Source organism: Bos indicus x Bos taurus, chromosome 2, assembly GCF_003369695.1.
Source record: "Bos indicus x Bos taurus breed Angus x Brahman F1 hybrid chromosome 2, Bos_hybrid_MaternalHap_v2.0, whole genome shotgun sequence".
Taxonomy (NCBI): Eukaryota; Metazoa; Chordata; class Mammalia; order Artiodactyla; family Bovidae; genus Bos; species Bos indicus x Bos taurus.
Genome location: NC_040077.1, coordinates 92,845,989 through 92,859,679, shown reverse-complemented (window position 1 = coordinate 92,859,679; position 13,691 = coordinate 92,845,989). Strand labels below are relative to the sequence as shown.

Genomic DNA, 13,691 nt, shown 5'->3' with positions numbered 1-13,691 from the left:
CATTAATATACCACCCAAATATCTAGATTATTTGGAAAGAAGAAAGAAGATGTAGAGAAGAAACAAAGTAAAAAAGGGGAAAAACAGAAGTGAAAATCCTCTTGTGTATCAAGGTAAATACCACTTTATTATTTACCATGAGACCAAACAATAAGAAGTGTGCATCAAAATCACATACAGCAAGAGTCAGCTGTGGAGAAAAAAAGTCTTCTTTTTTGCCCAAATTCAAAAGTGTTCTTTGAGAATCAAGTCTGGATAAAATAGTATACCAGATATTATTAATACAAGAAACAAAAAGGAGTTAAAATCTCTCAGTCCATATCCTCTAGGAGCTTACAATTATTTAGGGAGATAAGTTTCATACTAAACTAATTAAAATGCAAAGCAAAAGAGGGTTGAAAGACAACAGAAAACAGGGAAAATAAATGCATATAATGTGTGCAAAGACTAATGTAAATTTCAACAGGACAAAAAATCTTATGGAAAAGGAAAATGCAAATGTAATATAAGTTCAATAAAGCAGTTATTTATATTCCAGTCCAGTTGATTAAAACACACAGACACCCCTACCCTTGGCATAAAAACAATACAGAGAAACATGTTTACAGACTTCAATTAGCCTAGTACTAACAGCACTAAAGATGCATAGCAGAAGAAAATTCGAAGTAAGGATCTTAGGGAAAGCTACAGTTCAATTCTGGAGAACACATTAGCCATTAATCACAGTAGCCCAACACAGATATAGTAACAAAATAAATTTTCACAGCAGTAAACCAGCGTATCCCATTTGAATAGTTTATACCTTTTTCAGTTTAGCATCAGAAGAATCATCCCATTAAAATAAGATATTTGCAGTGGGATTATTTCCACATATGTGGCAAAACATGTTTAAACTTTTTGAAAGATTCAAGTCGGTGTTTTTCACTTTAGCAATAAAGACAAAGACTACCACTCAAGATAGTTGCTGCCAGCTACCTTAAGAACAATCTTCACCATAGTTCTTCATAAGACTTTGCTCCCCATTGTAGGCTCTCCTTTGAACCACACGCAAATCCCAAGCATTAAGCTGAATATTTAGCAAAGGCCACAAATAAACTTCAGAGCCCGTAATGACAATGAGAATCACAACAGCTTCAGAGCCTGACACTAATTTACTGAGGCATATCAGGAACTCTTGGGAATGAAGTGTCTGCTAATTAGGCCACCATGAACAGACTCCCAAACCTTGACAAAGTTTTTCCAAACATCTGATGATGAACTTTGATTTATGGGCTGTCTAGGTAAAAATTGAACAGATGGTACCTTTTAACAATAATTGACACCTGAGTTTGTTAAGGATCTCAGTCTCTAGGAAAACATGTGGCTCTATAGAGGAAAACGACATAGAACACTTTTCAAGTCATCTACCTTATCTTTGTCTTCAACAACATCTGCCAAGACATCATCTGGATCTAGGATTCCTCCATCTGTGTATTCTAAGTGATGAATCTTCACCCAGTAGGCAGGATCCTGTGGGAGAACAACCAAGAACTTTCATAACTAAAGCTTTTTTTATAATAAAAGGTAAAATACATTTTAATTTTAAAAATAAATTGACTCATTAAAAATACATTCTACTACTACTACTACTACTAAGTCGCTTCAGTCGTGTCCGACTCTGTGCGACCCCACAGACGGCAGCCCACCAGGCTCCCCCGTCCCTGGGATTCTCCAGGCAAGAACACTGGAGTGGGTTGCCATTTCCTTCTCCAATGCATGAAAGTGAAAACTGAAAGTGAAGTCAGTTAGTCGTGTCTGACCCTCAGCGACCCCATGGACTGCAGCTTTCCAGGCTCCTCCGTCCATGGGATTTTCCAGGCAAGAACACTGGAGTGGGGTGCCACTGCCTTCTCCAAAAAAAAAAAAAAAATACACTCTAGCAATAATAAAACTTTTAAACACCTAACACAAATGTTATCTGTTTATCTGTATATTTGTGGCAAGATTACCCTGTTTAAGTCAGTAAATCAAAGTATATATGTTTTAACAGTTTTCCAGGAAGTTATAAATGGCAATGGAAAAATAAGTTGCCCTAGCCATTTATACAGCATATTCAAGTAATTTTGAATAACCTTTGATTTAGGTAATACCCAGGGTGTCCCTGGTGGCTCAGATGGTAAAGAATCGCCTGCAATGCAGGAGACCCAGGTTCGATTCCTAGGTTGGGAAGATCCTCTGGAAAAGGGAATGGCTACGCACTCCAATATTCTTGCCTGGGAAATCCCATGGACAGAGTAGCCTGGTGGGCTACAGTCCACGGGGTCACAAAGAGTCAGACACGACTGAGCAACTAATGCTAGGTAACCCCAGGAATAATCAGGAAAAGAAAGATCTTCTCAAAAGTACTTTCTGAAACTGAGATCCTAAAGCTGTAGGAAAAAATCAAAAGTTAGACATCTGTGATGGTAATAGCTATCATCTCAGGTACACAATTGCAATGAGATGACCAAAATCCTTTTCAACTTTTCACATCTCTGTGCTGTGCACATACCCTCGACTCTGAAACTGGCAATGGCATCTGAAACAAGAGCTCCAGCACTGATTTCCAATCCCCGAAGCGTGGGAGAAACCAGAACCGTGTTCACAGTCAAATGCAGGTAGGAGTGCTCGCTGAATTGGGGTGGTGATTTAGGGGATTTCCAAGTATTGTTTTTATAAAAAATTGCTTCAGACTGTAAGGCTTCAGGAATTACGTTCCCAATTGGATACACAGCTAGACACTCTGCTCAGATTCAGGTCCGTTACTTCTATACCACCTTTTTCTGGAAATGATATAGTACTTATCCATTATAACGATAAGAACAAGAACCAATGAAAGAAGAAAAACATTAATAAATAGTTTTTACCAAAATACTCAAGGCATAATCAATTTGGTTCTGTGATGCTTAGAAAGGCCCTCAGTGTGGGTAACTTTTGAGCTATGAGCGCCTAGTATCTGCTAAAGAAATGGATACCAGTTTGTAAGAAGACATAGGAATTCTTCTAAGCTAAAGCTCTAAGCCTTTACGACATGAATCTTTGTAAAGGGTAAGTCCTAACATAGCCCACAGAATTCAATTGCAGTTTCACAAAAACCAATAGAAGAGGTTGCTATATAGCCTTCTCTTTAGCTGACCCTGATAAAAGGCAAGGGCACACTATTAAATAATTTTTTAAAGCATCTATTTGGAGGGCTACTGATATGTGACTCAATACATAGCTTTTCAGTAAGCCAACTTGATAAAATTATAGGCTTAAAAAATCTGAAGGAATCCTCCTTGGATAATCTTTCAAAACTTCAAAATTAAATTTTCTATAGAGTATCTAAAGAGGAACTCCAAATAGAATGATTTTTTTTTTGCTTCTATTACTAGACTTATAGTGTGGAAACATGAATGATTTATTAGAAAACAGCCCAATTCTATTTTGCCAGATAGAGATCACAAAGATATAAGCAGTGACTACACAACCAGGTGGAAAGGCATCCTTAGCTCAGATTCTTTGATCAAAGAGCTTTGACAATTCAAGGCTAATTGTGCTATTAAAGCTAAGTACAATACACTAGATTCTAAATAGGGAAGATACTGTGGCAGACAAAATGCCATATGTAATGGCCACTGGACTATATGTAAAAGAGCAAAATAAAACTGCCCCATGATCTTTGGCAATTCTACCTTTTTGGTATGACTATGCTACAAGGGCTTCCCTGGTGGCTCAAATGGTAAAGAATCTGCCTGCAATGTGGAAGACTAGGGTTTGATCCCTGGGTTGGGAAGATCACATGGAGAAGGGAAAGGCTACGTATTCCAGTATTCTGGTCTGGAGAATTCCATGGACTGTATAGTCCATGCGGTTGCAGAGTCAGACATAATTGAGCAACTTTCACTTTCACCATGCTACAAGCAATGTATTTCTCCAAATCTACATAGAACTTTAGCTAAAATCTATACAATATTGCATTTTTCCTTATAAAAATATTCCTCTTACCAAAAAAAGTTTCATTTATTTCCATTACTTCCAGTGAGTTTGTTTTCGATATATTACAGCTCTGTAGATGAAACTTGCTGATTTTAAAAAACTAAAGAGTAATTTTATATTCAATTATTTAAATCAGACATCAAGTTGTCTGCGTTTTTCTCATACTGTTTGTAAAAGTGGATTTTATCACCTAAGACTAAGGTAAACAACTCAACCCAACAACTGGTGGTAGAAGTTATTAAAGTATCTCTCTCTTCCTGCCTACAGAGAAAGAAAACCAAAGACTTAGATTTAAACCAGGGAAACTCAGCAAGTAGCAGGGAACAGGATCTGATCAATGGCAAAGGGAAGAGCAGACAAGAGGCGGCAAGATGGGCTGTTGCATCCAGGAGTATGCCTCCCTCTCACTGGAGTATCTAAGACTTTCTGGCAAGTCAGGCACTGGAGTTGAAACGAAGACATTCCTCTCTGGTTTTGATTCAAAAATACAGAACTTAAGTTTTACAAACTTAAATCAAGTGAAACAGTAATTTGATACATTTTTAAATCATATATTCAAATTCAATCGGAAAAAAAAAATTTAAGCCAACTACACGGTGCCAGAACATAAAGACTCTTTGCAATTTTAACTCTGCTCTACCTTGATAATGCCATTTTCTACACTCCCAAAGAAAGAGTAAACTAATGACAAACACACATCTAATGCTGAACAAAAGCCAATGAGCTATACGAAAACTGTCTGAGTTAATATTTTGCACATCAAGAGAGATAAATCAACACAGTATGTACCAACTGTGATTTTGTCCCCATGGCATTTTGGCCATGGTGTTATAGATCATTTTAAGAATGTGTGTGCAATATTAGCAGCCAATATAGCCATCATAAGGCCATAAATTTAACCTGACTCCTTTATGCATGTAAACATTTCCACCGTTACATCACAGTCAACATTTTGCATTTCATTTGCTTGGTTTTATTACCATCATGAATAAAACTGATGCAACATGAAAAGATGTTCACATATATGTCTTGGTTCACCCAATTAATCACTTGGAAAAGTTTACTCTGTTTTTCATAATTGTGACATTTAATCTACCTTTATATTGCACAAATATTTATAATATGTATTACTTTTCAATTATTTTGAAAATACCCCTAGTACACATGCTATGCACTAACTCATATTACTTATACCCCTAGGATCATTAAAGTATTGAAGAATAACATACATTATGTTTCCTTTACTTCTGATAGTATCTTATCCATTTTTAAAATAATACACAGTTAACTTATTTCCTACTGGAATCTGAAAACTAAAAATAATCTAAAAGGATGAAATGGAAAATGAAATGAAAGTGTATGCATTATACAGAGAAGACAATTTCTGTGTACTTTTAATGATTGAGGTAGAAACTTTCAAAAAAGCACTGATATTAACAGCAACAAATATTCTTCACTGTGGGCAGTGACATAAAATTTGACCCCATACCCTAGAAAATTTATAATATCCAATGTTTTGAAGAACAATAATTTTCCACCTACAATACGTATATACAGGAGTTGACAGACAAACCAGATACTATGATGCTGCGACTACCAAGCACTGGGATTATACTGATGATCAAGGGAGAGTTTCTAAGCAAAATGCCTCTGGTACAAGAAGAGGAAAAAAATAACCTGCATGGCCCACAAGGCCCAGAGGCGAGGAGAAGAGTGCTGTGAAGAAAAAGCCCATGGATAGAGAAGGGCTGTGTTTATCAGTGAGCTGTGATTACCATGCTCAATAACATAACTAGGTTCTTTGTGGCTTCATATTTTCAAAAGAAAAATCTTAGCCCCTGGAACACAAGGAATGGAATACTACTTTAACTGAAGTTAATGGAAAATTAGAATTTTCCTTGTAGAATTTAACTTCATGAATCTGGTAGAATGTATCCATAAAATGAGATTTCACCATTTTTATCATTATCTTCATCATCACAGCAGATCATTTGTTTTAGTGCCAATAATAGGCCAGGTACGACAGACACCACATGTTTTATATGGTTAAATTGCTTATCTCGCAACATAGTTAACAAAATAGTCATCATAGCTAACAATCCATTTTACAGATGAGGAAAGCAAGGCACCAGTAGGTGAACTTACTTACTGAAGGTCAAATGCTAATGAGATAGCAGAGACAATGTGCATTTTTTAAACACAGAAAATAGTTTAGAGTAAAGAACTTAACAAAAAGCACAATTACCTTAGAAGGGAATCAGACCCATTTCTATGTACTAGGTAAATGGATCCAAGCAAGCTGGAGAATCCCATCAGTGAACCAGGAGGCTCCCTGGCCTCTGCACAGGGAACCACGTGAAGGTCAAAGAATAGAGGACACAGTGGGCAATAACGGAAGGCCCCAAAGTCTTTGTGTGTCCAGTGTTTCACAAGTGAGAAGCTTCAGGGCATAACTGCTCATGATCATGACATTAAAGGTTTGGGAAGCAATGGAATAAAGAGCAGAAAGGGAACTTGAGGTATCACAAGTTGGATAGAAAGTTAGGAAGTTTTATGTGCATTCACATTTTAACTAACTACTTCTTTCATAATCCTCTGGGGTTACTCTCCATTCTACCCCAGACCAAAAGAGAATCAGATGCCCCAGAATCAGATGTACCCAGGAAACAGAGAGCAGTCAGAGCAGGGCTGAAGACTATTTAGGACAGGCAGATAGCAGGAGTCTCTGAATAACCAATCAAAGACAGTGTTGTTGCCGTTGCTGCGTCGCTTCAGTCGTGTCTGACTCTTAGCAACCCCACGGACTGCAGCCTACTAGGCTCTTCCATCCATGGGATTTTCCAGGCAAGAGTACTGGAGTGGGTTGCCATTGCCTTCTCCGAAAGACAGTGTAGGGAAGAATTATTCCCAGAAATGATACCGGAGCAAAAGCTAGCAGAGCAGCACTGATACCTGAAAGGAAGAATTAAGACAGAAAGGGGGCTTTCCCGATAGTTCAATTGGTAAAGAATCCACATGTGATGCGGGAAACCTGGGTTCAATCCCTGGGTTAGGAAGATCCCCTGGAGAAGGGAAAGGCTACCCACTTCAGTACTCTGGCCTAGAGAATTCCATAGACTGTATAGTTCATGCGATCGCAGAGTCAGACACAATTGAACGACTTTCACTTTCACTTTTTCAAGACAGAAAGGGTAACACTGACTACAAAGCTTATAAGCTGGCCCTGAACTCAGAACAGTGTTCCACGTTACTGAGATAAATCAAGCACAAACATGAGAAAAAATCAATTAGGAAAAGAATGTGAGCTGATGCCACTTTGGTCAAGTACGTTTCCAAAGAAACCAGGAGAACTAGAATGGAACCAAGGGTTTTTAGACTGGGTTGCAAGTAATAATACCTGGTGAATTTAACAACAAAATTACAATTAACATATAATTTATATACAAAGTGAAGATGAATCAACTGATATGTAAATTCACTGCCAGTTTTAAAAATCTATGACCCTACCAACAGAAACTTGATATAGCCATACTAACATCAGATAAACGAGACTAAGTCACATTACTAAAGGTAAAAGGGGATGTTTCATAATAATTTAAGGATCAATTGGAAGGAAACTGCTAAATTTATATGTACCCAATACAATTTCAACATATACATTGCCAAAATAGATAATAAACACACACATACATGCACACAAAATCACAATCAGTGGGAGACTTTTAATAGGAAACAAAAAGATCAGTAAAATATAAATCTGAACACTATTAACAAAGTGACCTTATTTATATCACATATATACAAAACACTGTACCCCCAAAAGACTAGAAAACACATTCTTTACAAGTACACATGGAATAACAAATTTCAGAAGTCTGGAATTATTCAGAATTTGCACTCTAATCACAGTGGAATCAATGACAAAAGGAGATCTAGAAAAGACCTGGCTATTTGGAAATTAAGAAATAAAGTTCTGAATAAAACAGATTAAAAAATAAACGGAACTGGAAAACAGTTTAACTTAAAAATTATTAAAATAACAAAAATATAGGGTGCAGCTAAAGCAGTGCCCAATGGAACAATTATGGCCTTTACTGCAAATATTAGCAAAAGCTAAAGCTAAAAGAAAAGCTAAAGCTATGACAAACCTAGACAGCCTATTAAAAAGCAGAGACATCACTTTCCTGACAAAGGTCCTTACAGTCAAAGCTATCATTTTTCCAGTATTCATATATGGATATGAGAATTGGACCCATAAAGACAGCTGAGCACCAAAGAATTGATGCTTTTTAATCGTGGTGCTGGAGAAGACTCTTGAGAGTTCTTTGGACTGCAAGGAGATAAAATTAGTCAATTCTAAAGGAAATCAACCCTGAGTATTTATTGGAAGGACTGATGCTGAAGCTGAGACTCCAACACTTTGGCCATCTGATGCAAAGAGCTGACTCACTAGAAAAGACTCTGATAATGGGGAAGATTGAAGGCAAAAGAAGAAGGGGAATGGCAGAGAATGAGATGGTTAGATAGTATCAATGAATATGAATTTCTGAAAACTCCAGGAGACAGTGGAGGATAGAGTAGCCGGGCATGCTGCAGTCCATAGTGTCAGAAAGAGTCAGGCACAACTTAGTGACTGAACAACAACAAAAAGCCAAGAAGGAAGGAAAGAACAGCAAAGACAGAAGAAGGAAATAAAGAGAAAAATAATCAATGAGTTAACAAATACAAGTCAAAGTTGGTTATATAAAAAGCTTGATAAAATTACTGATAAGTAAAAAGGAGAAAACATGAATTTCCATATTAAGGAAAGAGAAAAACAATACCATCTTAGATTTCATAGATAAAGAAGATATTGTAAAAACTTGTAGACTTCCAAAACTGACAATTTATAAAATTGAACAAATTTTTACAACAAACTTGTTTAAAGTAAACAAATTCTTTGAAAAGTACAACTTGCCAATACAGACAATAAAAAAATATACACATGGACAACAGTAAGGAGGTTCCTTCAAAAACTAAACACAGAGTTACCGTATGATCCAGCAATCCCTCTACTGAGCATATATTCAAAAAAGACAAAATCTCTAATTCAAAAAGACCGTGTACCCCAATATTCATAGCAGCAGTATTTACAATAGACAAGACATGGAAGCAACCTAAATATCCATTGACAGATGAATGGATAAAAAAAAAAAGGACATGGTATACATCTACAATGGAATACTACTCAGCCATAAAAAATGAAAAATTGCCACATGCAGCAATAATGGATGGACCTAGAGATTATCATACCGAGTGAAGTCAGTCAGACAGAGAAAGACAACATATAACAGACATCACTTACATGTGGAATCTAACAGATAACACAAATGAACTTATATACAAAGAAATAGACTCATAGACAGGGAAAACTTATGATTACCACAGGGGAAAGGGAAAGGGGATGGTTAAATTAGGATTATGGGATAAACAGATATACACCATTTATATATAAAACAGATAAACAAGAATTTACTGTATAGCACAGGGAACTATATTCAATATCTTGTAATAACCTATGGATGTGTGTTCAGTTGCTTCACTCATGTCTGACACTTTGCGACCTCATTAACTGTAGCCTGCCAGGCTCCTCTCATGGGATTCTGCAGGCAAGAATACTGGAGTGGGTTGCCATGCCCTCGTCCAGGGGATCTTCATGATCCAGGGATCCAACCCGTGTCTCTTAAGTCTCCTGCATTGGCAGGCAGGTTCTTTACTGCTAGTGACACCTGGGAAGCCCTGTAATAACCTATAATGGGAAAGAATCTGAAAAGTTTGTGTATAACTGAATCACTTTGCTGCACATGTTAAATTAACACAATATTGTAAATCAACTATACTTCAAGAAAAAATAGAAACTGTACATTAAAAACCAATTTTAAAATTTACTATTTTAAAGCTTTCTTATAGAGAAAATGCCAGGCTCAGATTACTTCATAGAAAATGTCCCTAAGGTTTAAAGAAGAAATAGTGTCAATCTTATAAAACACTTCTGAAAACTAGAAAAGAAACTTTTCCAATCTCATTTTATATGGACAGCATAACATTGATACCAACACTTTAGAAGGACATTACAAGAAAATTATAAAATTTTGCATATGGATACATATCTGTAACTTAAATGAATAAAGCATTAGTAAATCAAATTCAGTGATGTATATAAAGGATGACACACAATCACCAAGTGGGATTTATTCCAGTAATGCAAAAGTGGTTTAAAGTTAAAAAATCAACCAAGGCTCTTCACCAAATGAATAAGGAAGAATAAGGATAAAAATTATATAATCACTACAAATGGATGCAACACAAGCAACTGAGACTGTTCACCACCAGTTCACAATAACTTTTTAGTGAACAAAGTAAACCTGTAACTAAACAAAGCAAGAAAAAACAAAATTTTTTAAAATGGTAACAATTATAATGGCATCATAAAATCATATACTTAGAAACAAGTCTAGCAAAAATGTAGAAGTCTTCTATGTTAAAACCCAAAAAATATTGGGGAAATTTAAAGAGGTATTTTATGAATGGAAAGATTCAAAAATGTAAAGATTTTGATCTTGCTCAAATTAACAAGGTTAGGGTTAGGATTGTGAGGATCTGGGACAATCAGGATTCTCAGATACTGACGATGTGAGTATAAATTTATACAACTGTTTTGGAAAATACTGGCAGTATCTGAACATAAACGTGGCAAAGAATTGAATATAAACATTCATATAGTTTAGTTATTCTACTCTCAGGTATATACATCCAGAAGAAATGAATATTGATATGCAGAATTACCAAAAAACATGTATTAGAACATTCATAGCAGGATTATTCCTAATACCTAAAAATCTGGAAATAACCCAAAAATCTATCACCAGTAGAATGGACAAATGCCATGTCCATGCAATGGAATACTAAATGTCAACAAGACTAAACTCATATTTTATAAAACTATATAAGTGGATCTTACAGCACCACATTGAAACAAAAGAGACTAATACCAAAAAAAGTACATACTATATAATTCCAGGTATAATAAGCTCAAAAACAGGCAGTATTAATTGACACTGAAGTCAGGAGATTGGTTACCTCTGGAGAGGGGAAGGGCAGTGAGTGAAAGATACCCAAAGGGGCTTTTGGGGCAATAATCTATTTCCTGATGTGTATGAGAGTCCCTTGGACTGCAAGGAGATCCAACCAGTCCATTCTGAAGGAGATCAGCCCTGGGATTTCTTTGGAAGGAACGATGCTAAAGCTGAAACTCCAGTACTTTGGCCACCTTATGTGAAGAGTTGACTCATTGGAAAAGACTCTGATGCTGGGAGGGATTGGGGGCAGGAGGAGAAGGGGACGACAGAGGATGAGATGGCTGGATGGCATCACTGACTCGATGGACATGAGTCTGAGTGAACTCCGGGAGTTGGTGATGGACAGGGAGGCCTGGCGTGCTGTGATTCATGGGGTCGCAAAGAATCGGACATGACTGAGCGACTGATCTGATCTGATGCTGGCTGTAATTATTTGTACACGTTTCTGTGTGATATACTTTTAAAACTTCATATAAAAATGGAAGGAACTTTTTGCTTCAAAAACTGATTTTTTTCAAACTGAAATACCTACTGGTTTCCTTCGCACAAGACATCTCTACAGATAAACAAATGCAGATCACTAAAAAGCTGTTTAGAACAAGTTTCCTTAGAAATTTAAGAACAAATCCTCAGGCACATAAAAGAAATGCAGGATTCCCAAAAGATGGGGAAGCCAGGTTATCCCACCAACAGAACAGGCAACTCAATGACCACCAGTTACTCAAAATCTCTAAGACCTACAGAGGGGGTGAAGTGGACCATGGGCTTCAGTGTGCCAACAGTGTGACAAGTCTTTGAAAAACTGTTACCTCCATCTCAGGCTGTGATAATACAGGTTCTGTATCCAGAACAGAGTAGGTAATAAACTCATCCTATCCTAAAGTGGTTCCCCCATATTTAGAGAAATTTTTCAAAATTTCTTGAGATAATTGTTAGCAAACTGGAGAGCACCTACATAGGTCATGAAGGTAAGACAAGACTATCATAACACATAATTTAGGTTTGTTTAAACAAAGGGAAAATTTCACTGTCTCAAACGATCTGATCTGATCTGAGCTCTCAAAGATATTCAATAAGGAAAAAAGTCTCTTATGGTTAAAATTATCCTTGAAAATCTTTCAGGGAGATAACATGTTGGAGACAACCCTATTTCCTTTCAATAAGACAAACACTACTTCTTTTTTTTTTTTTTTTTTTAATCCAGGGCTAAAGCATATTATTGTCTTTTCAGTTAAGCACCAAAGTATTTGGATTATGTTGGAGACCATGTTCTGTAAGAATGCTTATCTTGAGTATTTAGAGTCACACTCAGACCAGAGATAGACTCACTACTGTAAGCACATGGGAAATAAGACAGAGATAGTAGCTCTTTCATCTCATGCCTCCTCTGGGATATGTGCTCATTGCTCATACAAGTAATGCTCATGCATTACTCAATTTCTTATCCCCCTCTTCTTCTTTGGTTGAGCTTTTACAAAGTGAATTTATGAAATCTAAACAACCTTATGAGACTCTCAAATTAAAAGGCTGTTACATACAAGAAAGGTTTGACTTGTTCTGTACTGCTCCAAAGTTACACAAACAACGGAGATGTGGATTAAAGCTCAGCATAAGACTTTCTACAAAGAGCTATCTAAGAGCAGAGTGCTAGAGTAAAGAGCCAGAGGTTATGGCGGTTACTTGCAGAATGCTTTACATCTTTTTCGTTCATTCACAAACATAAAGATGCACACACAATTGATAGTATCCATCAAAGACAATCTTTGGAGTGATTGTAAAAGACGTCAGCATCACAGCAGCAAGAAATTCTGGATTTAATTGCCTGTAGCAAATAAAGCTCGAGTTGTATGAATATGCATTCCCAAATTCTTATTAAAATTTCGAGTAGAGTATGATGAAACAGTAAGTTCTCCATTCCCATAGAGAGTCAAGCAAAGGTTAGATAGCCATATCTTAAGGAAGCTACAGGATAAGAAAGAGAAATTGTGTGATCTTGAAAACCCTATCTCTTAAACCTACAGCCTCTAGAAACTCAAAAGCCGTTAAGGCTCTGAAATATACATCTAGAGAAACTCCTTGAAAGAAGAAATTTCTGCTGTATCATAAGAATGCTTTCAGCAGTTCGGTATAATTTCATGGTGACTGTGCAATCTCCAAGCAGAAAGTCCATGAGCCAAACACCTTGAATATTCCAATGCATCAGTTATTCTAGTGTCTTGCTGTGCAACTAAAATTTCACTAATTTATAAACAAATTTAAGGAAACGGGCTTCCATCGCCAAAGTAAAAGAATTGTTTTGGTAGACGGAAAAAAAAAAAAAAACGGAGAATTGTGTATTACAGTCTGATGCAGCACTTGCAGATATGGAAGGGCCAACTGTATCACACCAATTAATACAAGGAACTTGATCATTAATGGATTTGATACACAAAGATCAAGGTGCAAGGAAGGTACTTGTTGGCTTGTGATAGCCAGTCCTTAAGAAATCAGTCTCAATACAAGAGCACCACAATTCCAACAGAAATTTTCAATTTTATTTTATAATTCAAGTATTGATAATATTACGCATTCTTCTTT

General features: G+C 36.5%; 1 protein-coding gene across 1 annotated transcript in view; it reads right to left on the bottom strand.

Annotated features, from left to right (window-relative positions):
* The window catches only part of PARD3B (par-3 family cell polarity regulator beta), a 1,152,531-nt gene that overhangs the window by 997,087 nt on the left and 141,753 nt on the right, over positions 1-13,691 (bottom strand). The window contains exon 2 of the mRNA XM_027565061.1: positions 1,408-1,509. Within this exon, the coding sequence (XP_027420862.1) occupies positions 1,408-1,509 (102 nt within the window). The remainder of the gene's footprint in view (positions 1-1,407; positions 1,510-13,691) is intronic.